The sequence below is a fragment of the Saccharomyces paradoxus genome, chromosome II, assembly GCF_002079055.1.
Source record: "Saccharomyces paradoxus chromosome II, complete sequence".
Taxonomy (NCBI): Eukaryota; Fungi; Ascomycota; class Saccharomycetes; order Saccharomycetales; family Saccharomycetaceae; genus Saccharomyces; species Saccharomyces paradoxus.
The window spans coordinates 659,955-687,105 of record NC_047488.1 but is presented as its reverse complement, the minus strand read 5'-3'; the positions used below and the strand labels follow the sequence as shown (position 1 = coordinate 687,105).

At 40.0% G+C, this 27,151-nt stretch overlaps 13 protein-coding genes and 1 non-coding gene across 14 annotated transcripts; 7 read left to right on the top strand and 7 right to left on the bottom strand.

Moving 5' to 3' along the window:
- Positions 1-311: 311 nt before the first annotated feature.
- On the top strand, positions 312-1,946 carry TDP1 (tyrosyl-DNA phosphodiesterase 1; the record flags this gene model as incomplete). Its single annotated transcript, XM_033908922.1, has 1 exon — positions 312-1,946. The coding sequence occupies one exon, from the start codon at positions 312-314 to the stop codon at positions 1,944-1,946; it is 1,635 nt and encodes a 544-aa protein (XP_033764813.1).
- A 304-nt stretch (positions 1,947-2,250) lies between these two features.
- Positions 2,251-3,882, top strand: PCS60 (Pcs60p; the record flags this gene model as incomplete). Its single annotated transcript, XM_033908921.1, has 1 exon — positions 2,251-3,882. One exon carries the CDS (start codon positions 2,251-2,253, stop codon positions 3,880-3,882), a length of 1,632 nt encoding a protein of 543 aa, XP_033764812.1.
- A 463-nt stretch (positions 3,883-4,345) lies between these two features.
- Positions 4,346-5,443, top strand: PDB1 (pyruvate dehydrogenase (acetyl-transferring) subunit E1 beta; the record flags this gene model as incomplete). Its single annotated transcript, XM_033908920.1, has 1 exon — positions 4,346-5,443. The coding sequence occupies one exon, from the start codon at positions 4,346-4,348 to the stop codon at positions 5,441-5,443; it is 1,098 nt and encodes a 365-aa protein (XP_033764811.1).
- Positions 5,444-5,924: 481 nt separating this feature from the next.
- On the top strand, positions 5,925-7,607 carry SPAR_B03170 (uncharacterized protein; the record flags this gene model as incomplete). The annotated part of the gene is made up of 1 exon (XM_033908919.1): positions 5,925-7,607. One exon carries the CDS (start codon positions 5,925-5,927, stop codon positions 7,605-7,607), a length of 1,683 nt encoding a protein of 560 aa, XP_033764810.1.
- Positions 7,608-8,344: 737 nt separating this feature from the next.
- Positions 8,345-11,887, top strand: PYC2 (pyruvate carboxylase 2; the record flags this gene model as incomplete). The annotated part of the gene is made up of 1 exon (XM_033908918.1): positions 8,345-11,887. One exon carries the CDS (start codon positions 8,345-8,347, stop codon positions 11,885-11,887), a length of 3,543 nt encoding a protein of 1,180 aa, XP_033764809.1.
- A 310-nt stretch (positions 11,888-12,197) lies between these two features.
- Positions 12,198-12,758, bottom strand: ATG12 (Atg12p; the record flags this gene model as incomplete). The annotated part of the gene is made up of 1 exon (XM_033908917.1): positions 12,198-12,758. One exon carries the CDS (start codon positions 12,756-12,758, stop codon positions 12,198-12,200), a length of 561 nt encoding a protein of 186 aa, XP_033764808.1.
- A 232-nt stretch (positions 12,759-12,990) lies between these two features.
- On the top strand, positions 12,991-15,003 carry YBP1 (Ybp1p; the record flags this gene model as incomplete). Its single annotated transcript, XM_033908916.1, has 1 exon — positions 12,991-15,003. One exon carries the CDS (start codon positions 12,991-12,993, stop codon positions 15,001-15,003), a length of 2,013 nt encoding a protein of 670 aa, XP_033764807.1.
- Positions 15,004-15,289: 286 nt separating this feature from the next.
- HPC2 (Hpc2p) lies at positions 15,290-17,253 on the bottom strand (the record flags this gene model as incomplete). Its single annotated transcript, XM_033908915.1, has 2 exons — positions 15,290-17,157; positions 17,241-17,253. The coding sequence occupies 2 exons, from the start codon at positions 17,251-17,253 to the stop codon at positions 15,290-15,292; spliced, it is 1,881 nt and encodes a 626-aa protein (XP_033764806.1).
- A 354-nt stretch (positions 17,254-17,607) lies between these two features.
- SDS24 (Sds24p) lies at positions 17,608-19,194 on the bottom strand (the record flags this gene model as incomplete). Its single annotated transcript, XM_033908914.1, has 1 exon — positions 17,608-19,194. One exon carries the CDS (start codon positions 19,192-19,194, stop codon positions 17,608-17,610), a length of 1,587 nt encoding a protein of 528 aa, XP_033764805.1.
- A 221-nt stretch (positions 19,195-19,415) lies between these two features.
- Positions 19,416-20,240, bottom strand: MET8 (bifunctional precorrin-2 dehydrogenase/sirohydrochlorin ferrochelatase MET8; the record flags this gene model as incomplete). The annotated part of the gene is made up of 1 exon (XM_033908913.1): positions 19,416-20,240. One exon carries the CDS (start codon positions 20,238-20,240, stop codon positions 19,416-19,418), a length of 825 nt encoding a protein of 274 aa, XP_033764804.1.
- Positions 20,241-20,713: 473 nt separating this feature from the next.
- NGR1 (Ngr1p) lies at positions 20,714-22,753 on the bottom strand (the record flags this gene model as incomplete). The annotated part of the gene is made up of 1 exon (XM_033908912.1): positions 20,714-22,753. The coding sequence occupies one exon, from the start codon at positions 22,751-22,753 to the stop codon at positions 20,714-20,716; it is 2,040 nt and encodes a 679-aa protein (XP_033764803.1).
- A 757-nt stretch (positions 22,754-23,510) lies between these two features.
- AME1 (Ame1p) lies at positions 23,511-24,473 on the top strand (the record flags this gene model as incomplete). The annotated part of the gene is made up of 1 exon (XM_033908911.1): positions 23,511-24,473. The coding sequence occupies one exon, from the start codon at positions 23,511-23,513 to the stop codon at positions 24,471-24,473; it is 963 nt and encodes a 320-aa protein (XP_033764802.1).
- A 128-nt stretch (positions 24,474-24,601) lies between these two features.
- Positions 24,602-25,030, bottom strand: ERV15 (Erv15p; the record flags this gene model as incomplete). Its single annotated transcript, XM_033908910.1, has 1 exon — positions 24,602-25,030. The coding sequence occupies one exon, from the start codon at positions 25,028-25,030 to the stop codon at positions 24,602-24,604; it is 429 nt and encodes a 142-aa protein (XP_033764801.1).
- A 334-nt stretch (positions 25,031-25,364) lies between these two features.
- On the bottom strand, positions 25,365-25,436 carry SPAR_Btrna13E. Its single transcript has one exon. It is a non-coding gene; the product is annotated as a tRNA-Glu (tRNA).
- Positions 25,437-27,151: the final 1,715 nt, after the last annotated feature.

The window sequence follows — 27,151 nt, the reverse complement described above, 5'->3', positions numbered from 1 at the left end:
GTTATAAAAAGTGGCTATATGATGGAAAAGAACAAAAGGAGACTAAACAATCCTTCGATATGCGTCTCTTTATAATTACTACTACTTCTTAGACCTTTCTCCGTAGCTGCTGTTTGTTTCAGGTGATGTGAGCAAGGTGTTTCAGTCTTCTTGGTAAGTATGGGTATGGATCCCTTCTGATGTATTTTCGGCGGCCGCACTAAACTGCGAAAATGGTGACTTAATAAAAGGTTTATACAAAGTGGGAAATAATGCAGAGAAACGGTGGGCCCAGACAAGAGAGATGGTAATGAGTGTTCAAACGATTAGCCATGTCACAGAAAACAATGTTGAGTGGAACCAAGAGAAAAAGATCGGAAGTTGCGGAGAAAGTGGCACAACGATGGAAGAGCGTCAGATATAGTGGTGAGATTGAAAAAAAGACTCCAGGTGGCGATAACAATAACAACGACGACTGCGTCATAGTCAGCGAATCAAACATAATTGATTTGACTGATCCGGAGAAAGATTTAGATGCAACGGTAGGAACAAATGATACAGCAAAAAGTGCAGTTTTCAAGCTAATGAAATCTGATTTCTATGAAAGAGGGGACCTTGTGGGAGAAGTAGACGATATGATTACATTGAATGATATTTTTTGCACTGAAAAGCTCAAAAGAAGCATACTTTTCAGTTTCCAATACGAACTTGATTTCCTGTTGAGACAATTCCACCCTAATGTAGAGAACATAACCATTGTAGGTCAAAAAGGGACTATCATGCCTATCGAAGCCCGTTCTATGGATGGAGCACTCGCAGGGATGTTGCAAAAGGTTAAACTTATTGAAATAACAATGCCTCCATACGCTTCCCATCACACCAAGCTGATTATAAACTTTTACGATAACAACGAATGCAAAATATTCCTGCCGTCTAACAATTTTACGGCAATGGAAACTAATCTGCCTCAACAGGTGTGCTGGTGCAGTCCCGTTTTGAAAATAGGAAAAGAAGAGCTTCCCGTACCGTTCAAAAAAAGCTTGACAGAATACCTCAAGTCATACCACATGAGAGACATTGACGAATTAATTACAAAAAGCGTAGAAGGGGTCAATTTTGCTCCGTTGAGCGAATTAGAATTTGTATATTCTACACCCTCCAAATTTCAGTCGTCGGGTTTGCTATCGTTTTACAATAAACTGGAAGCACTTTCGTCTGGCACAAGTACCAGTGATACTGCAAAGCATTATCTATGCCAAACTTCATCAATAGGGACATCTCTATCAAGAACGCGGGACGAAAACTTATGGACACATCTGATGATTCCTCTGTTTTCGGGAATCATGCCCTCCCCAGTGGAGAGCACCACTGGAAGAAGAAAAGCAGGAATATTGCCAACCGATGTATTGATGAATGAGTATTCTCAGAAAAAGATCAAACCGTACATTATTTTCCCCACCGAACAAGAGTTTGTCACCAGTCCCTTAAGGTTATCCAGCTCTGGGTGGTTTCATTTCCAATATCTTCAGAAAAGGAGTTATTACGAGATGCTGCGAAACAAATTCAAAGCCTTTTACAAGCAGGACCCTGTTACGATTACCAGGAGACGAGGAACCACACCTGCGCACTCTAAGTTTTACATGCATTGTACAACCAAGTCCACGGAGCCCTGTGATGCATCGCAAGTATTCAAAGAACTAGAATGGTGCCTCTATACTTCAGCAAACCTCAGTCAAACAGCATGGGGTACCATCTCAAGGAAACCACGCAACTATGAAGCAGGAGTGCTTTATCATAGTCACAGATTGGCAGGCACCAAGAAGGTCACCTGCCGTAGCTTTACACGTGATCAAAAAGACGATGCGGGTACCACTACCCAGGTGGCCGTGCCATTTACGCTACCAGTCGTACCATACGACTTGGCTGAGGATGATTGTTTTTGCCTTGCTCGTCACGAGCAGGATTAGCTTGTAAAAGTTGTGATCATGCTGTTCATTTTGATATCACTATATGCTGCCCCAATTAGCAATGATTTGATCGTTCTAGACGACTGTATTTCGGACGTAGCATTTTCATCTCGGGCCGAAAGCGTCTTTAACTATTCCGAACTGGAGCTTCCGAGTCCTTTATTCGGGTTTTTCTATTTTTTTCAGGATAAACTGTATATAACAGATAGTATCAGTAAAAGATATTTCAAAATAGGCTTCTGCTTTTAGCTTGCTCCCACTGTGTTGCAAGAGTTTATACACGTCGCTCCACGTTTTTGCTACAATGTCAAGTGCCATTACCGTTACTGCTTCGTTCAACGATACTTTTAGAGTGTCTGATAATGTTGCCGTTATTGTTCCTGAAACAGACACTCAGGTGACCTACAGAGACCTATCCCATATGGTGGGTCATTTCCAAACCATATTCACCAATCCTACTTCTCCACTGTATGGGACGGTCTTCAGACAAGATACAGTGGCAATATCCATGCGTAATGGGCTGGAATTTATCGTCGCCTTCCTCGGTGCCACTATGGACGCCAAAATTGGCGCACCTTTGAATCCTAATTATAAGGAAAAGGAGTTCAATTTCTACTTGAATGACTTGAAATCCAAGGCTATTTGCGTCCCTAAAGGCACTACAAAGTTACAAAGCTCTGAAATTCTAAAATCTGCCTCCACGTTTGGATGTTTCATCGTAGAACTGGGCTTTGATGCTACCAGGTTTAGGGTAGAATATGATATATACTCTCCAGAGGACAACTACAAGAGAGTCATCTACCGGTCTTTGAATAACGCCAAGTTCGTTAATACGAACCCTGTTAAATTCCCCGGGTTCGCTCGTTCTAGCGATGTTGCCCTGATTTTGCATACCAGTGGTACCACATCTACTCCAAAAACGGTGCCTTTGTTACATTTGAACATTGTGAGAAGCACGTTAAACATTGCTAACACTTACAAGCTAACGCCCTTGGACAGATCTTATGTTGTGATGCCTCTTTTCCACGTCCATGGGTTAATTGGTGTTTTACTTTCTACTTTTAGAACGCAAGGTTCTGTTGTAGTTCCCGATGGATTCCATCCGAAGTTATTCTGGGACCAATTTGTTAAATATAACTGTAATTGGTTTAGTTGTGTCCCCACAATAAGCATGATTATGCTGAACATGCCCAAGCCAAATCCTTTCCCACACATTAGGTTCATCAGATCGTGTTCCTCAGCTTTGGCGCCTGCAACCTTCCACAAGCTGGAAAAAGAATTCAATGCACCCGTCTTGGAGGCCTACGCGATGACCGAAGCGTCACATCAAATGACTTCAAACAATCTGCCTCCAGGAAAGAGAAAGCCCGGCACAGTGGGTCAGCCACAAGGCGTCACCGTCGTCATTCTAGATGACAATGACAATGTCTTGCCCCCAGGTAAAGTTGGTGAAGTTTCCATCAGAGGTGAAAACGTCACTTTAGGATATGCTAATAATCCAAAAGCTAACAAGGAGAACTTCACCAAGAGGGAGAACTACTTCAGAACCGGTGACCAGGGTTATTTCGACCCTGAAGGGTTTTTGGTTCTTACTGGCAGAATCAAAGAGCTTATCAATAGGGGTGGTGAAAAGATTTCACCAATCGAACTCGACGGCATTATGCTCTCGCATCCAAAGATTGACGAAGCCGTTGCATTTGGTGTTACCGATGATATGTATGGCCAAGTAGTTCAAGCCGCCGTCGTCTTAAAAAAGGGAGAAAAAATGACCTACGAAGAACTAGTGAACTTCTTAAAGAAGCATCTCGCCGCCTTCAAAATCCCCACCAAGGTGTACTTTGTTGACAAGCTCCCAAAAACTGCCACAGGCAAGATCCAGAGGAGAATTATCGCGGAAACCTTTGCCAAGAGCAGCAAAAATAAGAGTAAGTTGTAGGCAGGATACTGCGCTATTTTATGCTCTTCGAATGCTTTTATCTATCCGTTTATATACACCAATACTTAAGTATTTATCTATCTAATAAGACAACAGTATTTTATCATGCCTAAGCTGATTCTTTTTCGTCGCGGCTGTTTCCGGGGTCTGTTTTCCGAGACTTCGAAGTGGGAGACCATGTAAAAGAGACGAGTCTTCAACTAAGAAGTTCTCCGTCATTGAAAGTCCTGTATTCACACATTTGCAATAAAGAAAGGTGTATTCACATATACAGATTAACCATTGCAACAGCGACTCTTGATATTATCTTTGTCAAGTTCCTACCTTCTGTTAGACTAATTCAGTATCATTTACCACTCGGACGTTAAATTCCGCCTCCCCCATATCAGTTCCTGTATTTGTTCATTGATAATCGATTGCAGTTTAGTAAGTCCTTTTACCTTTGCAAATAATTTTTTTCAACATGTTTTCTAGACTGTCAACATCCTTGACCAGAAATGTCGCACGTCGTGCCCCAACTTCTTTTGTAAGACCCTCTGCAGCAGCAGCATTGAGATTCTCATCAACAAAAACAATGACCGTCAGAGAGGCCCTGAATACCGCTATGGCGGAAGAATTGGACCGTGATGACGACGTTTTCCTTATTGGTGAAGAAGTTGCGCAATATAATGGTGCTTATAAGGTGTCTAAGGGTTTATTGGACAGATTCGGTGAACGTCGTGTGGTCGACACACCTATTACCGAATATGGGTTCACGGGTTTGGCCGTTGGTGCCGCTTTGAAGGGTTTGAAGCCAATTGTAGAGTTCATGTCGTTCAATTTCTCTATGCAAGCCATTGACCACGTCGTCAACTCCGCTGCAAAGACTCACTACATGTCTGGTGGTACTCAAAAATGTCAAATGGTCTTCAGAGGTCCTAATGGTGCTGCCGTGGGTGTTGGTGCTCAACATTCGCAGGACTTTTCTCCTTGGTACGGTTCTATTCCAGGGTTGAAGGTCCTTGTTCCTTATTCTGCAGAAGATGCTAGAGGTTTGCTAAAGGCCGCCATCAGAGATCCAAACCCTGTTGTGTTTTTGGAAAACGAATTGTTGTACGGTGAGTCTTTTGAAATCTCAGAAGAAGCTTTATCGCCTGATTTCACCCTGCCATACAAGGCTAAGATCGAAAGAGAAGGTACCGATATTTCCATCGTTACATACACAAGAAACGTTCAGTTTTCTTTAGAAGCCGCTGAAATCTTACAAAAGAAATATGGTGTCTCTGCGGAAGTTATCAACTTGCGTTCCATTAGACCTTTAGATATTGAAGCTATTATCAAAACTGTCAAGAAGACAAACCACTTGATCACAGTTGAATCAACTTTCCCATCCTTTGGTGTTGGTGCTGAGATCGTCGCCCAAGTCATGGAGTCTGAAGCCTTTGACTACTTGGATGCTCCAATCCAAAGAGTTACGGGTGCAGATGTCCCAACACCTTATGCCAAGGAATTAGAAGATTTTGCTTTCCCAGATACTCCAACCATCGTCAAAGCAGTTAAAGAAGTCTTGTCAGTTGAGTAAGTATACTTCAATTGAGTAGGAAGGAAAGAAAGAAGGAAATTGGATTTTTTCCTCTCTACCCTAAACTTTCTGGCCTCTCAGCAGAAGTAGTAGTACCAATGAGAAAACATAAATAATATTTTGCTAATCAAGACATGTATGGCGTACTGGTTATTAGTAGGTATATAACTGCAAATACACACACACACACATACAATGTATATATTTCGTTTTTACAGAATTGAATGAGATAAGTACTGTGTACATCGAATGAGTTATTGATTCATGGCTATATTACATATATGGCTCATTTTTCTTTTTTTTCCTTTGGACGACAGGCTGAATGAAAGAAAAGAAAATAAAGATACTCTGGCATGCGAAAATGGATAAAAAAATAAATCGGCTATAATGTACAAGCTAATGGAAACAGAAACAAGAGGTTGACGTTTGGTTTGGTGCAAGTATAACACTGTAGCTATAGGAAGATAACACACAAGTAGTCATGGAACCTAAGCGAAAGAGTGGGTCACTTGCCAAGCATGACCTGCCGCAATTCTATCTTTTAATTATGTTATATTTGGCTCAAGGTATACCTGTGGGTTTAGCCTTCGGTACGGTACCGTTTCTACTCAAATCCTTGGCGAAGGAGACCTCGTTTACATCATTGGGAATTTTCTCTATGGCTACCTATCCGTATTCTTTGAAGATTATATGGTCACCGATAGTAGATTCACTGTACAACAAGCGCATCGGTAGAAGAAGATCGTGGATCATTCCAGTACAATTTGTTAGTGGATTTGTGTTATGGGTTTTAGGGTGGTGCATATCTCAGGGCATAATCTTCGACGGTGTTGATGATGCGTTCCATAATCGTGGTAATGGTACTCTACACAGTGTCAGTATAAATAATTTGACGTGGTGGTTTGGCCTGTTGGTTTTTCTGTGTGCCACTCAAGACATTGCAGTTGATGGTTGGGCGTTGACAATTTTGTCCAAAGAATCTCTATCCTATGCCTCCACCGCACAAACCGTAGGTTTGAATATCGGTTATTTTATGTCATTCACCATTTTTCTGTCATTGAATTCGTCTGATTTTGCTAACAAGTATTTCAGAAAAATTCCACTAGATCACGGGTTCATCAGCCTTGGTGGATACATGAAATTCTCGGGCATACTTTACGTTGTAATAACCATATACATCATATTTTGCACCAAGGAGGAACCCTACGTGGAGTATTTGCCCAAAGTGGAGCCAGCAAATTCAAGTAACGGAGAGCCAAAACTCATAAGTATTGAGTATGACGATGGCGATGTGGTGTCAGCTCAGAATACAAGTAGCATAAAGTACATTTACCGCTGCTTTATAAAAGTGTTAAAATTGAAGTCAGTGAGAAGTCTTGCCTTCATTCACATGATTTCCAAATTCGCCTTCCAATGTAACGAAGCAGCTACAAATCTGAAACTATTGGAGCAGGGCTTCAAGAGAGAAGACTTGGCTGTCACAGTTCTTATAGACCTGCCGTTCGAAATCATATTCGGATATTATGTTGTCAAATGGAGCTCTGACAGGGATCCCATGATTCGTGACAGTAGAAGATTAAGAAACAGCATGAGCACTAATAAAGTCGTCAAGTACCTAGTTGGGGATGCTGGCGTTTTAACACCATGGCTGTGGGGCTTTTTGGGCCGTCTTGCAGCTGCAGTCTTGGGGAGTTACGTAGTGAAGCAATTCCCCAAGGAGGGTGAAATATCCACCAGCTATTTTTGCCTTGTGATATTCCAGCACCTGTTGGGCTCGTTCATGAATACTGTCCAGTTCATTGGAATTTCGGCCTTCCATACAAGAGTTGCAGATCCCGTGCTGGGCGGTACATACATGACGTTGTTAAACACCTTGAGCAACTTCGGCGGGACATGGCCGCGGTTGATCATTATGTCTCTGATCAACTACTTCACCGTGTATCAGTGCACTGTCCCCGACACGAACAAAGTATATGTGACTCACGGTGGCAGCATGCAAGCATGCACTGAACTCTTGAATGGCACCGTGACCATCCTGCGTGACGGCTATTACATCACCAATCTTATATGTATTGCCGTCGGACTTTTTTTATATTTCGGGTATTTGAAAAGGAAAATCCTTCATTTACAAAGTCTGCCGATCAGTTCCTGGAGATGTACATAAGGGCCTCTTAGACAAAAGGTTATAACACTTTACGTTCAAGAGAATTTTCACGAGTATTATATTATTTTTTAGACACTTTTTTTATTTATCTTAGGAAACAAAAATCAAAATAATTGCCAACATAGATCAATTAATAAGAATCGTCATTTTCTCCTATATAGAGGGAATGTATATTATACGACCCTCCTTATACATCACCTGATCAGTTAAGACCCTGTTATGGTAAAAGGAATATCGAATATTCATCACTAGCAACGAATGTATTACCCGACTTCGGCATTTGCCGCTGATAGCAAACCGTACAGGCACAGCCAGCTCTTTTGTGATTGGCAGAGAGGGGCCCTTCCTGCGGAAGACGCCGCAAAGGCACATATGACTAACCTTTTTTTTTCGCAATTAATTTTCTAATAGTTTTTCACTTTTTTTTGCACTTTTGGCAGTTACGTCTCGAGCTATTTATTATAAGAGTGAGAACCGGCGCAGGGAGTGTTAGGTTAGAGGTATCCCCATCGGATATTTCCTATTGTGTTTCTGTGATTTTTAGTCTTTTTTCTTTTTTCTTGCTTTCAGCATCTTTACTTGATTACATACATAAACAAGTCCCTCTATTCTTTTAAACTCGTGTAGCTCATTATCTGGGGCCCGTCATTTGAGTTTTTTTTTTTCCAATTGTTATATTGCAAGATAAGAACAGTTACTAAGACAGAAAGTGAGAGAAACAGAGAACAAAATAAAAAATGAGCAGTAGCAAGAAATTGGCCGGTCTTAGGGACAATTTCAGCTTGCTCGGCGAAAAGAATAAAATCTTGGTCGCCAATAGAGGTGAAATTCCGATTAGAATTTTTAGATCCGCTCATGAGCTGTCCATGAGAACCACCGCCATATACTCTCATGAGGACCGTCTTTCAATGCATAGGTTGAAGGCCGATGAAGCGTACGTCATCGGGGAAGAGGGCCAGTATACACCTGTGGGTGCGTACTTGGCCATGGACGAGATCATCGAGATTGCAAAAAAGCATAAAGTGGATTTCATCCATCCAGGTTATGGGTTCTTGTCTGAAAATTCGGAATTCGCCGACAAAGTGGTGAAGGCCGGTATTACTTGGATTGGACCTCCAGCTGAAGTCATTAACTCTGTAGGTGACAAGGTCTCTGCCAGACACTTGGCAGCAAGAGCTAATGTTCCCACTGTTCCCGGTACTCCAGGACCCATCGAAACTGTGCAAGAGGCACTTGACTTCGTTAATGAATATGGCTACCCGGTGATTATTAAAGCCGCTTTTGGTGGTGGTGGTAGAGGTATGAGAGTCGTTAGGGAAGGTGACGACGTTGCTGATGCTTTTCAGCGTGCTACGTCAGAAGCGCGCACTGCTTTCGGTAACGGTACCTGTTTTGTGGAAAGATTCTTGGACAAGCCAAAGCATATTGAAGTTCAATTGCTAGCCGATAACCACGGAAACGTGGTTCATCTTTTTGAAAGAGACTGTTCTGTGCAAAGAAGGCACCAAAAAGTTGTCGAAGTAGCTCCAGCAAAGACTCTGCCTCGCGCAGTCCGCGATGCTATTTTGACAGATGCTGTTAAATTGGCTAAAGTGTGTGGTTACAGAAACGCAGGTACTGCTGAATTTTTGGTTGACAACCAGAACAGACACTATTTCATTGAAATTAACCCAAGAATTCAAGTGGAGCATACCATTACTGAAGAAATTACTGGTATTGACATTGTTTCTGCGCAAATTCAAATTGCTGCGGGTGCAACTTTAACTCAATTAGGTCTTTTACAGGACAAAATCACCACCCGTGGTTTTTCCATCCAGTGCCGTATTACCACTGAAGACCCTTCCAAGAACTTCCAACCGGATACTGGCCGCCTGGAGGTCTATCGTTCTGCCGGTGGTAATGGTGTGAGATTGGACGGTGGTAACGCCTATGCTGGCGCCACTATCTCTCCTCACTACGACTCAATGCTGGTCAAATGTTCATGCTCTGGTTCCACTTATGAAATTGTCCGTAGGAAGATGATTCGTGCCCTGATCGAATTCAGAATCAGAGGTGTCAAGACCAACATTCCTTTCTTATTGACTCTTTTGACCAATCCGGTCTTTATTGAGGGTACATACTGGACGACTTTTATTGATGACACACCACAACTGTTCCAAATGGTTTCGTCACAAAACAGAGCGCAAAAATTGTTACATTATTTGGCGGACTTGGCAGTCAACGGTTCTTCTATCAAGGGTCAAATTGGCTTGCCAAAATTGAAATCAAATCCAAGTGTTCCTCATTTGCACGACACTCAGGGCAATGTCATCAACGTTACAAAGACTGCACCACCATCCGGATGGAGACAAGTGCTCTTAGAAAGGGGACCAGCTGAATTTGCCAAGCAAGTCAGACAGTTCAACGGTACTCTGTTAATGGATACCACCTGGAGAGACGCTCATCAATCTCTACTCGCAACTAGAGTCAGAACCCATGATCTAGCTACAATCGCTCCGACAACCGCACATGCCCTCGCAGGTGCTTTCGCTTTAGAATGTTGGGGTGGTGCTACATTCGATGTCGCAATGAGATTCTTGCATGAAGATCCATGGGAACGTCTAAGAAAATTAAGAGCCTTGGTGCCCAATATTCCATTCCAAATGTTATTGCGTGGTGCCAACGGTGTAGCTTACTCTTCACTGCCTGACAATGCTATTGACCATTTCGTCAAGCAAGCCAAGGATAACGGTGTTGACATATTTAGAGTTTTTGATGCCTTGAATGATTTAGAACAATTGAAAGTTGGTGTGAATGCTGTTAAGAAGGCCGGTGGTGTAGTTGAAGCTACTGTTTGTTACTCTGGTGACATGCTTCAGCCAGGTAAGAAATACAACTTGGATTACTACTTAGAAGTTGTTGAAAAGGTAGTTCAAATGGGTACTCATATCCTAGGTATTAAGGATATGGCAGGTACTATGAAACCGGCTGCCGCCAGATTATTAATCGGCTCCTTAAGAACTAGATATCCAGATTTACCAATTCATGTTCACAGTCATGACTCTGCAGGTACTGCTGTTGCGTCCATGTCTGCATGCGCCCTTGCAGGTGCTGATGTTGTTGATGTAGCTATCAACTCAATGTCAGGGTTGACCTCCCAGCCATCAATTAATGCATTGCTGGCTTCATTGGAAGGTAACATTGATACTGGAATTAACGTTGAGCATGTTCGTGAATTAGACGCATACTGGGCCGAAATGAGACTGTTATATTCTTGTTTCGAAGCAGACTTAAAGGGTCCAGATCCAGAAGTTTATCAACATGAAATTCCAGGTGGCCAATTGACTAACTTGTTATTCCAAGCTCAACAACTGGGCCTCGGTGAACAATGGGCGGAAACCAAGAGAGCCTACAGAGAAGCCAATTACTTGTTGGGTGATATTGTTAAAGTTACTCCAACTTCTAAGGTTGTCGGTGACTTAGCCCAATTCATGGTTTCTAACAAATTGACTTCCGACGATATTAGACGTTTAGCTAATTCTTTGGACTTCCCTGATTCTGTTATGGACTTTTTTGAAGGTTTAATTGGTCAACCATACGGTGGGTTCCCAGAGCCATTAAGATCTGATGTATTAAGAAACAAGAGAAGAAAGTTGACATGTCGTCCAGGTTTAGAATTAGAACCATTTGATCTCGAAAAAATTAGAGAAGACCTGCAAAACAGATTCGGTGATATTGATGAATGTGACGTTGCTTCTTACAATATGTACCCAAGGGTCTATGAAGACTTCCAAAAGATCAGAGAAACATATGGTGACTTATCGGTACTACCAACCAAAAATTTCCTAGCACCAGCAGAACCTGATGAAGAAATTGAAGTCACAATCGAACAAGGTAAGACTTTGATTATCAAGTTACAAGCTGTTGGTGATTTGAATAAGAAGACTGGTCAAAGAGAAGTATATTTTGAATTGAACGGTGAATTAAGAAAGATCAGAGTTGCTGATAAGTCACAAAACATACAATCGGTTGCTAAGCCAAAGGCTGACGTCCACGATACACACCAAATCGGTGCACCAATGGCCGGTGTTATTATAGAAGTTAAAGTACACAAAGGCTCTTTGGTGAAAAAGGGTGAATCGATTGCTGTTTTGAGTGCCATGAAAATGGAAATGGTTGTCTCTTCACCAGCAGATGGTCAAGTTAAAGATGTTTTCATTAAAGATGGTGAAAGTGTTGACGCATCAGATTTGCTTGTTGTCCTAGAAGAAGAAACGCTACCCCCATCTCAAAAAAAGTAATGTTAACTCGTTAATTACATTTTATGACATCCAAAAATACTAGCCGTACTATATATGGCGTATATTTTATCTAGTTATGTTCCCATGTATATTTAAATACCAAACAGAAAAGAATCAAACACTTCCGATGAAATACGTGCTAACTGTATTTCCTTGTTAGTGCTTTCTCTTACTACGTTTTCATTTCTTTATCATTACAATAAAATATGAGTTAATAACGCCCAAATATACTACTTTGTCAAATAGCGTATATAATTTCCGAGCGACTACGGATTTCTTATTTCTTAAATTATTTTAGCACTCAGAATATTCAACCAAACGCTACCGATGCACAATAACTTACAATAAGCTCATCATTGGTTTTAAATTGCATCCAAAGCTCTCCGATATTTTGTTGTGGACTTGGCGCAAACGAATTATTTATATAACAATAAACATGGTCCATCTTCAGTCGTCTTTTGAGAAATAAAATAACCATCGCAAAAGACTGTGACATTGATATTTTGCAGACAGAAGGTTTCAACTGTCCAATGGATCCAATGGGTTGAAATTTTATCTGAATCTTTTGGATATTTATTTCTTCTTTATGGCTCTTATGTTCGCTAGTCTGTGCATTTATCTTAGTCACCTCTCTCTGCTCATAAGTACCATTGGAAGAACTTTCAACTTGTTGGTCAACAGAAATGTCACTTGCCAATCCCAGCTGAGACAACCTTCTGCTAAAAAGTTCCAGTCTATTTTGAACGGTATGAGAAGATGACCTTAGTTCTTGATTATTTCTTGATCTTTCCATGGCCGTCCCATTGTTTGTGGATATGATGGAGCTTTCGTCACTTTCTGTTTCATTTTCGCTCTCCAGGATCCTACTCATACTGTCATTGGTTCTCTCGACTGTAGGTTGTACAGCTAAGGATACACCTTTATTTGTCGAGCTGAAGCATCTTTCTGTCAAGTGTTAAGCGGGCATCCTTCATAAGGACGATTCCTTAAATTTGAGAATGTCAAGGAAAAAAATAAAGACTGACTGCCGGTGAACACTGTTAGCAAGTAAACATTAAAGAGAGAAGGTCACCCCAGATATTCAATACAATACTCAGACACCAATGGAACCAATTGATGACTTGCTTTTTGAGCTAGCTGACGCGTTCAAAACTCAGAAGGAGGATCTTCTTGAGCTGGTAACATTGATTGATATATATGGTGAGCAAGTTGACCAAGAGGGAAGCTATGAAGAAAAGACCAAATTTGTTGAAACTTTGACCACATTGTTAGAGGATAATCCGAGTATTACCGGTGAAATCGGTTGGGATTTGCCAAAAGGATTATTGAAGTTCTTGTCAAAAGATAATGTCGATGTAAATAAAAGATTAGGTACGAATATGATTGTACAAGGTGTAATGAAGTGTTTTTACGCTATCTCCATCCATGGCGAGCCTAAAAAATGTCTAGTTACCGGGCTGGAGTTACTTTCATACATTTCTGTGCAAGATTTTTCCAAGAGTGGTCAACAGAATAAGGAAGACTTTGTTAACGAAAAGACCAATACGTTGGCCTCTGAAGAAGTAATTGAGAATTTTTCTAATCCATACTATGGGGAAAGGAAGGTTTCAAGTGAATTCTTTTTGAAGTTGAAATCCTACATTTTATTTGAATTCATAGGGGCAAGTCTCAAAAGAATTTCTACTTTGTTTCCTTCAAAATATTTGGGAGCTGCCGTGACAACAGTTGAGAAATTCGTGTATAGCCATGCAGACACTTTTGAAGATGCTCTTTTCCTTCTTCGTAGGGTGTACACATTCTGCAGAAACTATATCCCCCCCGACCCACCAAAAGACATACAATTGAACGAAGACTTTACTCAAGAGATGTTTGATAAAGTTGTAGAGGAAGAAAGTGAAATACAAGTCAGGCTGTTGCGTAGGCTCTGTACTTTTGGGATTTCAACGCCTATTAAGACTATTGCTACTAACACCGACGTAAAATACTATTGCGCGCTAAATCATCAAAAGTTTGAATTATCGACATATTATACTGAATATCTTGAGTTATTTTCCAGGTATTACCAAATGGCGTTTTCGCTTGATGTTGATATAGAAGAGGAATTCCAGAGTGTGATAAAAGAATGCAGGATTATTTACAAGTCTGTACCTCAGGAGACTTCTGCTGTTAACGATGAGGCAAAATTGGTTTTGGAAAGAATGGTGTATAAACTGGCTTATACGTTTGAAGTACAAAAAGCCGCAAAAGAAAGAAATGTTGGCTTGGACTTTAATGGCGTTATATTGTTCTCTGGTATCAACTATTTGGAAACCAATCAACATTTAGTAAAAAAAATGAATATAACTGATGCTATTTATCTCTACTTGAGATTCACAACACCATCATTATTTTCCAAAGTTTACTCTAACGTAGCAGTTGAATCAGTTAGTCGTTACTGGCTATGGTATGCTATTACAACCGAGCCCTTGGAGGATGTAAAAACAGAATTGAAGAATCTTTCAGTGTTCGTTACGAAAACATTATTACATGTTCTACTTCAAAAGAATTGTGTTCAAGTCAATCATCAGTTAAGAATGATAACCTTCACTCTTCTAACCAGATTACTATGTTTGGTTCCTGAAAAAATTGCATTTGACTTTATCCTTGATGTGCTTAAGACATGCCCTCTTGCATTGGCTAAGACGTCCGTATTGTGTGTTCTTAAAGACCTTTCAAGGCAGCGCATTTCTACGACAGATGACAATTCTGAGACGAAATTAATTAGTGAAAAATTATCAAAACTGGGGATTAATGATGATAACAAGTCTCAGCAAAGTAACATTAGATACTATATTCAATTAGATTCTTCCAGAATGAAAGCTATTCATGATTGCTGTCTGCAGACTATCCAAGATTCATTTACGGGGGATGCTAAGAAGAGCGATATTTTATTACTGCTGACTTACTTGAATATTTTCATCGTGTTAAGAAAAACATGGGATGAAGATCTACTGAAGATTGTTTATTCAAAAATTGATTCTAATTTGAAATCAGTTGGACCTGATAAGCTTCCGAATTACAAGGAAATTTTGGATAAAAATGAATCTTTAAATGATTATTTGATTGATATAAAATGAAGTTCTTACTTATTTCATTTTTTCTCCTCTAGATACCCAAGATGCCATTCTTGTTTCCGGTTTTATAGCCAAGTTTATAGAGTCTTTAAAGTGAAAATTATCTATTATTTAAGATAATATTAACTGACATAGACATAAATGGATAAAAATAAAACATTCGGCGAGGAAAAATCTTCATATAAGCTGATTATACGTCGTCAAAAGATAGCCTCACCTTTATATATATATATATATATATATATATATAGTTCTTCAGGTATTTTGGTGAAAATCCTAGACAGAATGCTTATTTATTCTTAACACCACCTCTTTTCATGGTACCATTTGCACGCTCCAGACTTGCATAGTGACCTTTCTCGATTAATGGACCAAAGTAAACAAAAAAACCGTCCTTGGTGGCAGCACGTTGTTCCTCCCATAATAACTCTGAATCATCGATGAAAGGATCTTCAACGTCATATTTACCAATCAAATTTTTACCTTTCATAGGATGTGACTTTTTTTTCGGAGAATTTGTGGTAGTTACAGTGTTAGTTTCCGTATCTATTTCTCCTTCGTCTTCCTCCATGTCCTCATCGTCATCAAGTTCTATTACATCACATTCTTCATCTTTTTCCTTTTCTAGTGAGCCATTAGATTGATCGGACAATTGCATTAATAAATTTCTTTTAGAATCTTTCAGTTGCGCTAGTTCTTTGTTTTTCGGATGATATTTCTCTTTTATTAGAGTTGAGAGATTAAAAATAACCTGACCGTTTTCATCTAAGTAGTCGTTTGTATCAGCCTGATACAATGGAATGTCAATCAATATTGAGGGCTCCTTTGCTTTGGTTTCTGTTGCTTGTAGAACTTTTGGTGAGTTGACTGTTGGTGCAGCTATTAGTCTTTTTGGGGATTTTGCAGTTGGGTCCTTTTTAACGCCGTTGGTAGAGTTTTTTGAATCAGTGCCATTTCCACTTTTATCTTTTTCTTTCTCAGAGGCTTTAATAGATGATAAAGAGCTGTTCTCCTTCTTAATAGTACTCGGCTTGGAGCTGGTATTTGATTCTTTCTTTATAGTTGATGTAGTCCTATTCGACGCGGTTTTTTTCCTAGTTGAGTCGTTATTGTTACTAGTACTCTTTTTCGATGCCTTGGTCACTGGCTTTGGTAGTATTGCTGAAACTGAACTTGATTTTTTAGCTTTTTCAGGTGCAGGCTTTTTACTAGAGTTAACATTAGAATCACTGTTTGAAACTGAGCTATTACTACGTTTCAAAGATACTTTTTCCACTGGAGCTTTTGTTAGAGCAGCTTTCAAAGAGTGAATGGACTTGTTAAATTTTCCTAGAGATTGTGCGGTGCTTTCAACATCCAAATTTACGGGAGAACTAGTTTTTGCTATGAGGATCCCTGGCGTATTATCACCTAAATGAGGATCCTTTGCAAGGGATCCATCCATATTTTGCGTAGGCAAAATAACTTTGGGGGTTAGGGATTTATTTCTGGGAGAGTTTGGGGATTTTATTAGCGATTCTACACTGTTTGCGTCTGTATGGAGTTCTGTGTAAGCCGATGGAATATTATTGATAGTAGCATTGTTGCCATTTTTGTTGCTTTTAGAATCGCTTATATGCGAACTTGTGCTATCGTCATTGGATGATATAGTTAACAAGGATGATATTTTTAGCTGATTAGCAGCAAAAGAAGAAGATCCTCTTTCTGGGGCGTTTCTATTATCTATACTTCTATTGTTCTGTCTTCTTTCCTCTGTGTCAGTCTTATCCGTCGATATAGCAGAGGATGGTGAATGCTGATATAATTCTATAGTATTTTTACTAAATCGATTTGTTGGTATTCCCATCGAGTTTGTACTGGAGGAAGGAGGCCCTGATGGAGGAGTTGAAGAGGAAGTAGAAACTATAACGGGAGAGGGAGACGCACCTTTCACGTAGTTTCTATTCTTTGCTAATTCTTCAGCGATGTTTGGTATTTTCCTGTTCGTTTTCTTGTTTGAAAGTTTATTTAAAAGATCTTCAGAGTCACCTTCTGTTTCTTCTTTAATATTGTTGCTATCGGTGTTCAAAACTTGAACTTTAGTATCTGAGTGCGTTTGCGTTTCGCTGCTTGATATTGACGGCTCATTATTACTCTTGGAGTTATTAAAGGCAGTCGCTATTATGAATTTAGTTGTTAGTAAAAATGAACTAAATAAACCTAACGAAGGGCGGATCATAGGAAATGAAGCCTGGACATACTTTTTGGGTCCATCTTTAATTGGTTTGAATATGGTTGTGCGGGTTGGTACTATTCCTTTAAAGTGTTTCCAAAAGTAACGATAATTCTCATCTGTCTGTGCATCAAACGTATACTCGCTTGACATATTTTGCTTTGAATTTCCCTGGCAAGAGAAAAAGACATACATATACGCGAGAGTAACAAAAATTAGAGTTCGAAAAGTTGAATATACAGAATAGAATATATAAATGTTTTCTAACGATTATATACGCTTAAATGTCTTCACAATATTTAAAACCATATAAATGAACAATACTTCTCTTTTAGTCATCGTAAAAGATTTTTTAGAAAAAGCAAGAACAGCGAGAAAAGGCAACGTTACAACCCTCACATGGCAATGCTGCCTCTCTGTCTTCTTGCCGATTGAGGATCCACTTCTTTATTTCCCGTTTGTTTTCTTGCTAATAAGTTGATGATGTCTGTCAATGAGACCACACCGATCAATTTACCTGTTCTATATTCCTTTTCAAATAGATTTGGTGTGTTTGTCGAAGGGGCGGGACCTGGTGGCGGAATCGCGATGGCTGAGGAACGTGGGGATGGCGGATCTTCCATTGCTGTCATCAATGGGGAGTGGGAGCTGAGAGATGTTGAAGAAGATGACTTTGACATTGGGGTGGCACCATTGGCTGACGATTGAGCAGTGGAAGAAGCTGCATTGGCTGCAGTGTTAGCAGCTGTTAAATTCGTGGATGACGCCGAGTTTGACGACTCTGGCGGTTGCACGATCCATAATCTGTGAGACTTTGTAGCAACTAATTTAGCAAGAGTCCTTGCTAGTGAACTGCTGGGGTATACGTGAAAAATAGGGAAAGAATCTTTGCCCGTTTCTAGCCCTCTAGAATTTAGGATGACAGAAATGAAATGGCGACATGTCTTGTGTAGTAAGGGATATTGGGAGGTTCTTGTGACATGTTTTACGTCGGTTACCGATATGTTACCTAACAAATTACCTTGTTTGTCGATTACTGCAATGGAAGAAATTCTTTCCACGTGCATTTTATAAAGACCCATAATCAATGGTTCCTCGCCTTGAATGGAGATGACACGGGATTGCCTCGAAGTTGGTTTGGATTGGATGTTAAGAACACCGATGTGCAAATCTTGTAGCGAGGAGTTTAATAGAGGTTCTAGACTTGTAAAAGACCTAGCGTTATCCCAAAGGTACTTTATCAAACGACGTTGAGATAAGATACCTTTAACTTTGGTCATCTCTTCGTTTGTTATCGCCACACGATGGACACCCGAACCGAGAATCCCCATAACCGTGGACAAGCTCTCATTCTCCGGCAGCTTATAGAATGGGTTTTTAGGGGTTAGTTTTACCATTTCGCCAACTGGTACGGGCTTACCGTTTTGGCAATCCGCAGTGAGCTGTTTGTTGCTGACGGTGATTTTATTCAAAACCAACAAAAGATACGAATTAAGGTCATTGTAGTCAAAAGTAAAACAGTTCATGTCACCGGGGAAGGACTCCACAGGGATAGAGTTTAGGTGATACTTGATCAAAGTGTTGAACGCCTCCTCTACCGATATAGAACCTGGAACGAAAATAAGTTTATTCTGTTCGATCAATTGCGACAACGGTATATGTTGCCATTTTTGGGCATGCACACATGACAGACATTGCGATGGAGTTTGGGTCATAGGAACAGCTGATAGTTTGAATTGAGGCTTTTCATCGCGCAAGGGGGCAGGTGTAGCGGCGGGGCCAGGAGCAGGCGCTGCCGCTGCTACTGCAGTCGGCGGCGTAGATTCTTCTGGCTGTTCTTTGTCGTCTGCATCATTCACTTGAACGTGGGGCAGTAATGGCGGAGTAGACAACATCTCTACAATGGACGCATGTCTAGATGTTGGAAGGTTATTGGAAGAATTGTTCTGGCTTGGGGGGAAGGTGTTCGAAGTAGAAGTCATGTTGTGTGAAGGAAGAAACAGTAATTGCTCTATAAATGTTTATAGCTATTATAGTTAGATTGTGTGCCTGATCTTGCCTAATAGAATAGAAGAAAAGCTGATCTGGGTAGGCATTGCTATTCGTTCCCAACCCCTATACATGCGAATTATATACAAAATCCCAGTAGATTTTCTCTACACAATAGAAAGGACGCGCCCCTTAAAAGAGGAGGCCCTGTCGCTCAAGACGAGCAGTATTCGCTAAGCAACCGCTCTCTGGGAGGGAACTGCAACGAACAGTTCTGTTCTTGGAACATGGTCTTGAAAAGATCTAGCAGACGTTCCACATCAATGTTATGGCAGTACTGAATGCCGAAGAGGTCTGTGCAGCGTTTGGCCCAGTCCATGCGGTACTTGACATCTTTGTCGTCTGGAGCCAAGAGCCTAATGCCTCTTCTCAACTCACCTAGTTTGACGACAGCGTCCTCCAGCGCCAGGTCCCCCATTTGTGTGAATAGATTACGGATCTCGTCTCTTACCAGAGCGCCAAAGCGCGGAGAGAGGCCATTGGTAGAGATCAGAATCTGCAGACGCTCTCCCACCTCCAGGTTGGCACCAAAATAAAAGTCACAGAGTTCTGGTTTGTCTGCTACATTGACCAGCTGCTGCTTACCGAACCTTTCCTTACAAAGGTGGTATATTCTTGCACTCTCAGGGTGATCTGGTATGCAGGTCAGTATTATATACCAGGCGTCGTTCTCATCATCAAGGTCGAGGTATTCGTCTTTGAATTCACCGCTGATGTATTCGTAAATTTCATTCTTTGAGGAGTTCCAGTTCGGATTAACAAAGCGTTTACCGTCTTCTCTATATTCAGGATGATCCTCGTTTTCAATGAATTTTCCAAACTTCGGAATAATAGATTTGTTTAGGTCAGGGGATACCAAAGTCAGCTTGCAACCTGTGGGTATTAGTTTATATAACCTTGTCAAGCCGACCTCTCCGCCGCCGATTAGTAGTATTCTCTTGTCCTTTAATTGGTGGGCTAGCTGCAGCGATTTGACCATTTTTGACTTTTTGTACTATTTTCTTTCTTATTGTGCGCAAACCATGAACAGTATATGTCAGAGATGTCTACCATAGCCTTTTATTGAAATCTATGTACACGTATATACGTATATATATAGGTGTACATGTTCATCTTTTACATGCCATTGCCCGTAATCATCGGACTTTGTAGGATTTTCACATTTTTTCCATCAACCGGCTATTATAACACGTGAAATTATGACGCCAGCTTTTTGCATATAAAGCTAGAAAACACGCTGAAACGGAACTGTTTGAGTAAATAAATGTACTTAGATAGATAGAATAAAAATAGATAGGTAGAAAGAGAAAAAACAAATTGATTAGAATTATAGATCGACAATTAACTAGGTTGTAACTGAAAATGTCATTAATAGAAGAAAAGTAAGAACGTAGAAACGCAAATAAAACTGTGGAAACGAGTAAAAATTTTCTTTTTTTTTTTCTCTTGTGCTCAATGTAGAAGAGAAGGATGAATTGGCGGAATATTGTTCCTATTAGGATGCTTGTTCATGATGTTTGATTTTGAGTTACTGGCATTCGGGGCCATATTTAAGGGAGGAGTCATCATCCTGGACACCTCATACATATTCGCATTGTTCCCCAATCCATATGGTGCTGGACTTACGTTCATGTTCATGTTCAGGTTAGAATTCATGTTCATGTTAGTGGTAGGGTGCATGTTCATGCTTGTGGCCATCTTATTGCTGTTGCCATTGGGCAGTTGCATAGGAATTGGCATTGCATTCCCAAATTGTGGCATGTTATTATTAGCACTGGAGAGTTGGTTGCTCATGGGAGGGAGCGAGTATGAAGGACTTGAATATTGGTGTGGGTACATTGAACCGTCTTCTTGAATATATGAGACATTAGATCTCTGCGGATTAACTAGGTCGCCATGGCTGCCATTCTTGTTACTGTGATAATCGTAATTATTGTAGTTGTAATAATTGTTGTGCGCCATCTGCTCCACAGGAAAGTTACTATCCCGTTGCTGCTGTTGCTGCTGTTGTAAAAAGAGTCGCCTTTTATCTTCTGCATACTGTTCAAGGATTTGTTTGGAGTTATCAATAGAAGAAGTTGCTGATGGCGGTCTCAGGCCATTTGAGGGCAAATACTGGCCTGCCCCCATGACGGTCGGAGCCGCTTTAGCATTTGAACTGGATGGACGTCCCCACGATAGCCTTATTGGACTGCCCCCCACAATGAAGCCTTGTAGGCCTTGTATTGAAGCTTCAGCATCAATTCTCTTCTCGAATTTAACAAAGCCACAATTTTTGCCATTGGGAATCCTGACATTTAAAATAGGCCCAAACGGTTTGAATAACGAGCGTAATTGAAATTCGGTGGTTTTTGGCATTAGCCCTCCCACAAATACAGTAGTATTAGTCGGATCAGTGTTGTAGGTGTTTGAAGGTAACGAATCACTTGCACGTATGTTTGAATTGCCGCCCTCATTCAAATGCATTGGAGGTGCGTTTTGCAGGGCATTGAGAGGAAGCATATTGCTATTATTTTGAATGAGATTATTTGCGGTCTTTATCAAGAGGGGACCATTACTGTCCTCCTGCTCTAGTTGCTGATGCTGTTGATGCAATTGCTGCTGTTGCTGTTGTTGCTGTTGCTGCTGTTGCTGTTGCTGCTGTTGCTGCTCCTGCAACTGCAACATCATATTATTTCTTGGTGTGGCATAAGCAACTCTTAAAGCTCTTCCTTGAAACCATTTCCCGCTCATCTCAATCAGAGCTCTGCGACGTTCATCTTCATTACCGAATCTGACAAATCCAAAGCAACGAGATGATCCTGTCAAAGGGTCCGTCATCACACGAACCGTTTTTACTGATTTGAATCTGGTTTGGAAAAGGGATAATAAATCAGCTTCGGTGGCCGTGGGTGAGAGATCACCAACAAATAAAGAGAATTCTGGAGTGGATGGTATAGAACTTTGTAAAGTGGCACCTGACGCCCAGTTCAATCTAAAAGTTCTTTTGAATGTTGGATTTGTTTGAGAGTTGGTTGTTGGAGAATAAAAATTAGGTAAAGGTGTGGCATTTAGTGATAGAGCAAACTTAGCGTCCTTCTGCGTTTCAAATTCAACAAAACAGTATCCGGCATGATGTAATTGAGTGGTGGAAGGATCAATGAAGGAGATTCCATTAATATTAATCATTTGAGAATTATCTAACTGATCAGTGCTATTCGACGCAGGTTGTTGATTTTCACCATTTTCCTCGCTTGTATTGTTATTACTACTTGAGGTGGAGCTACAAGGAATCAACAAATTTTTTTTGGCTCTAATTAATTTGACGATAACTTTTTTGTTCAGTTTTGACCATATCTCCTCGATGGTCGCTTCGTCGAAGGACGGATCTAAATCGCCCATCCATAACGTTCTTGGGGGTTCAGTAGAAGTCTCCACAGTGGATGAAGGGGGCAATGGAATAATATATGGATTATCCGGTCTTTGGGAGGCGTTAGTGTTATTAGGCATCATTTGAGAATTTTTTTAAGCAGAAGACGATGACGAAGGGTATAAAAAAAGCTGTAATATTTGGAAGATCCAATAATAGTAAAATAGTATAAATCAGAACGAAAGGAAAAGAAAAGAGCCTCCTTTTTTAATATTGAAACAGGAATAGAATATCAAAAAATAAACCGAAAAAAAACTGTAATTACAATGTATGGAATGTATGGCAATATAACAGATTCGATCACGAAAAATCAGAATACTTGGAACTAGGATGTAACACGCAGATGGTTTTCTGTAAAATGACAAAGAATCAAGGAAAAAAAAATAATGAAAAAGAACGGTAATCCCTTTTATTGCTTCTTTGTGGGCTGCGTCTTTGTATATTGTTCTAAAAAGGACGGGTTATGACAAACAAATTAAACTACAATTATGCTTCTTTTCACTTTTGGTAGAGTGTATGAAGGTGAAAAACTGTAAGCTTGATGAAGATTTGGTCTTGAATACAAGTTTGGGGAACATTTTTTGGAACGGCACTATCGCCCCTTCACAGCCGTTTGAAGCCGGTAAAAAAAACTTTTATCGTGTCATACGGATAAATTAAATGGTATCCGAATGTTGTGAAAGGGCCAGTAGGATAGATAATGAGTGACTTCACTAGCTATTCTAACAAAGATCAACGTCGTTCCAGTGGAAAAGCAGCTACTTCCATCTCTTTACGTGATCTGTGCTGTCCTGTATTGTTTTGACTACTTGCAGGTTTGTGTAAAGGAAAACCCCCAAAATGGATAGAGACACTAAACTGGCTTTTAGGCTAAGGGGCAGTCATTCAAGAAAGACAGACGATATAGATGATGATGTTATTGTATTTAGAACCCCGAATGCGCTTTATAAAGAGGAGGACTCGCCCATTCAATCACCTGTTCAACCCCTTTTGTCTTCACCAAAACGTGCAAATTCTTTTGAGTTTCCTATTGATGCTACTAACGTAAATGCGCAGGATCGCTATGAACATGAGTATCAGCCCATGGATGCAGAAGACTACCCCACGGTCGAAAGTCCTACAAATGAATCGCCGCAAAGTGTGAGGGATGATGAAGATCTCACTACTCGGTATAATTTCGATGATATACCTATTAGACAGCTATCATCCTCCATCACTTCTGTAACCACAATTGACGTGCTATCTTCTTTGTTTATAAATTTATTTGAAAATGATTTAATTCCACAAGCCTTAAAGGATTTTAATAAAAGTGACGATGATCAATTTAGGAAGCTATTGTACAAATTAGATCTGCGGCTCTTTCAAACTATATCAGATCAAATGACTAGAGATTTGAAAGACATACTGGACATAAATGTATCGAATAATGAGCTCTGCTATCAATTAAAGCAGGTACTTGCTCGAAAGGAAGATTTGAATCAGCAGATAATATCGGTACGAAATGAAATCCAAGAGTTGAAAGCCGGTAAGGACTGGCATGATTTACAAAATGAACAATCTAAATTGAACGACAAAGTGAAGCTGAATAAAAGGTTAAATGATTTGACATCTACTTTGTTAGGCAGATACGAGGCGGGTCGCAACATCAGGAGCCAGGATAGCGAGGACGATTCAATACGGGATGACTCAAATATTTTGGATATCGCACATTTTGTAGATTTGATGGATCCGTATAATGGACTTTTGAAAAAAATTAATAAAATTAATGAAAATCTTTCTAACGAATTACAACCAAGTCTATAGAGAACTGGTTCAAAATATACATGTATGTTACTTCTTTTGTATTACGGAAGTTGTGTTATAACGCCATTTCTATATGAAGGCGTACTTTATAGATACGTACTAATCCTTTTTTTTTCCTGCTGTCGTTACTAACTTATCAAGTTTGCATCGTTCTCAAGTAACGCTGTGACCATTCTATAGAAATAGAAAAAAAAAATGAGAAGGTAGAAACCCAACTTTAAAAAGCATTCAATTTTGCACCTACCCAGTATTCTGAAAATGTCCGTCGCATCTAGTAGATATGTTTTCTTGTAGACTTTACTAGTGTTATATGCCAGGACGGGGGCATTCAAGAGAAAGACGAACCAGTATCCGTTGAAGAGAAACAATATAGAAATGAAGGCGTGTAAAATTGCCTCCGGTACGCCCAATATATTCACCTTCTTACACAGTTCGATTGAGTTGATGTAATCTGCTTCCAAATCGCCATATAATATAGTAAAGTATATTTGACAAATGCAATTCAAACAATTCAGTATAAGGCCTGTTACGAACAACGATAATCCAGTTCCTGACATTTTAACTCTCTTGTAGCCTTGTGCTTCTTCTTGCTAGCAGTCAGCCTTTTATTTTGGCAAAAAAATTCATATAGGAAATGTGCATAAGAATCAAGATATGGATGGATGTCTTCGGATCTTCAACAATGTAGTTGAAAAATTATTCGTGGTCGACGACAATATTTCTAAATCATTGCAGTAGTCGATAGAAGTGAAATGTTTTTGAATCAGGTTGAGTAGACGTTTGGTGGATGTACTTTGCCCTGGAGGATGAAATAATATAGTGAGGCAATACCACGTTAGAAGACAAGTTTGCTTATATACAAGCAAAAAGGTTCAGAACAAAAAAATTCTACTCCGATACGGGGAGTCGAACCCCGGTCTCCACGGTGAAAGCGTGATGTGATAGCCGTTACACTATATCGGATGGCAATTTACATTAAAGTTCAATTTAAAGAATGCCTAGTATAATGTTAACGTGAAGTGCTCTCTTCCTGCAAAGAATCTTGTTCGAGTAATCTTAGCCGAAGGCCTTTCTCCTGCCTGCAGAATAAGAACTCTGGATTTTTTCAAGGAATTCATCTGATGGCTGACAGGCCACAGCTAACACAATTTCAAAGTATCTGTCACCACAGGAAGAGAACCAGCATGAATCTTCTTCTGATCTTCTCTATACTATTCCACATCATCAGCGTAATGTCAACTCAGTTAGTCGACTGTGATGGCACATTAGCCTTGATACCTGACGATGTCATTTTTAACTCGTGTGTTAGACGGGATCGTATACACACCCAAAGAAGATGGTTTTTACAACGACACGGCCACCACATATTATGTTTCTGCCACCCTGGGTGATCAAAGTTGGTCATCTGTCGGTTATGACAATAAAGCAAGCCTATATGAGCACGAGAGGTATGTTTTCAAACTTCTTGCCCAAGAAGGAATCATCGAATTAGTCGACAGTTGGGAATATTGGGCACTTAAATTCTTGGAAGAAATGGATCCTGAGTGTACACGTGAGTCGGTTTTGGATGGGAATTACCTATTATCTATCGACTAGTATTCAATCACTAGTAGATTATCATATACGGTGTTAGAAGATGACAAAAATGACGAGAAACAGTCATTAATTTTAGTGGAAGCAGAAATTCAAGGATTGATAATGTGATAGGATAATGAATGAAAACATATAAAAGGAGAGAAGATGAAGTAATATTATGATGTAGAACTACCGATTCTCTTTTGTGGATTCCTATATCCTCGAGGAGAACTTCTAATATATTATGTATACCTAATAATGGAGTCTTTATCAACAATGAAATCCCAACAATTATGCAATTATTCACTAAATTCGCAGAGAGTTATTGAAGGTCCTTTGACCAACAAGTAGAAGTGACCATTGTTATAAAAATACCGTAGCAAAAGCATGAGCGGAGACCATCGTGCCGTGGTACCAATCGAATCGAATTCTGTAGTTCTTTACAGAATTCGCACACAAATTAGGTTAAAACAGGAATGGGCATATATCGATATCTATAGCTTGGCAGAGCCAGAATTATTGGCATTTCTTATCAAGGCCAATGAAGACCATTGTACTGTTATTTGAGCGGACCCCTTTATTTGAGAAAAAAGGCGACCCAACTGCAACTGATTTGATTGAACAGGATTTAGTTAGACTGAGAGTGTCCACATATATGGAAAATGCTAAAGAAGAGGATATCTTGAATTTTGTCATGTTAGGATTAGGCCTCACCTGGGAATGATAAAAATTTCTAGTATTGTGTATTCAAATATACTTAAACAGTATTTTTTTTTTTAAATACATAGTCCACCACAACCGCCACCCAAGAAAGGAAACTTCTAGTTTGCCTTCAATGTCCCGAAAAATAGTCAAAATCAATGGAGACTGTGTTTGCTAATAACAAAGCCCTTTGGTCCAAATTAGTTCTTGAGAACTTACCATTTCAGCGGGAAAGGTATCATTAAAGCATCTCTGGGAGTCAAAGCTAACGGCATAAACACCAGCATCGGTAAACGTTTCCCTTCCTAAACCAATCAAATTTCTATTCACACTAGCCATTCTCTTACCCTCAGCATCTGTTACGGGGAAATCAAATGATAAAAACGGTGCATCTATTTTAC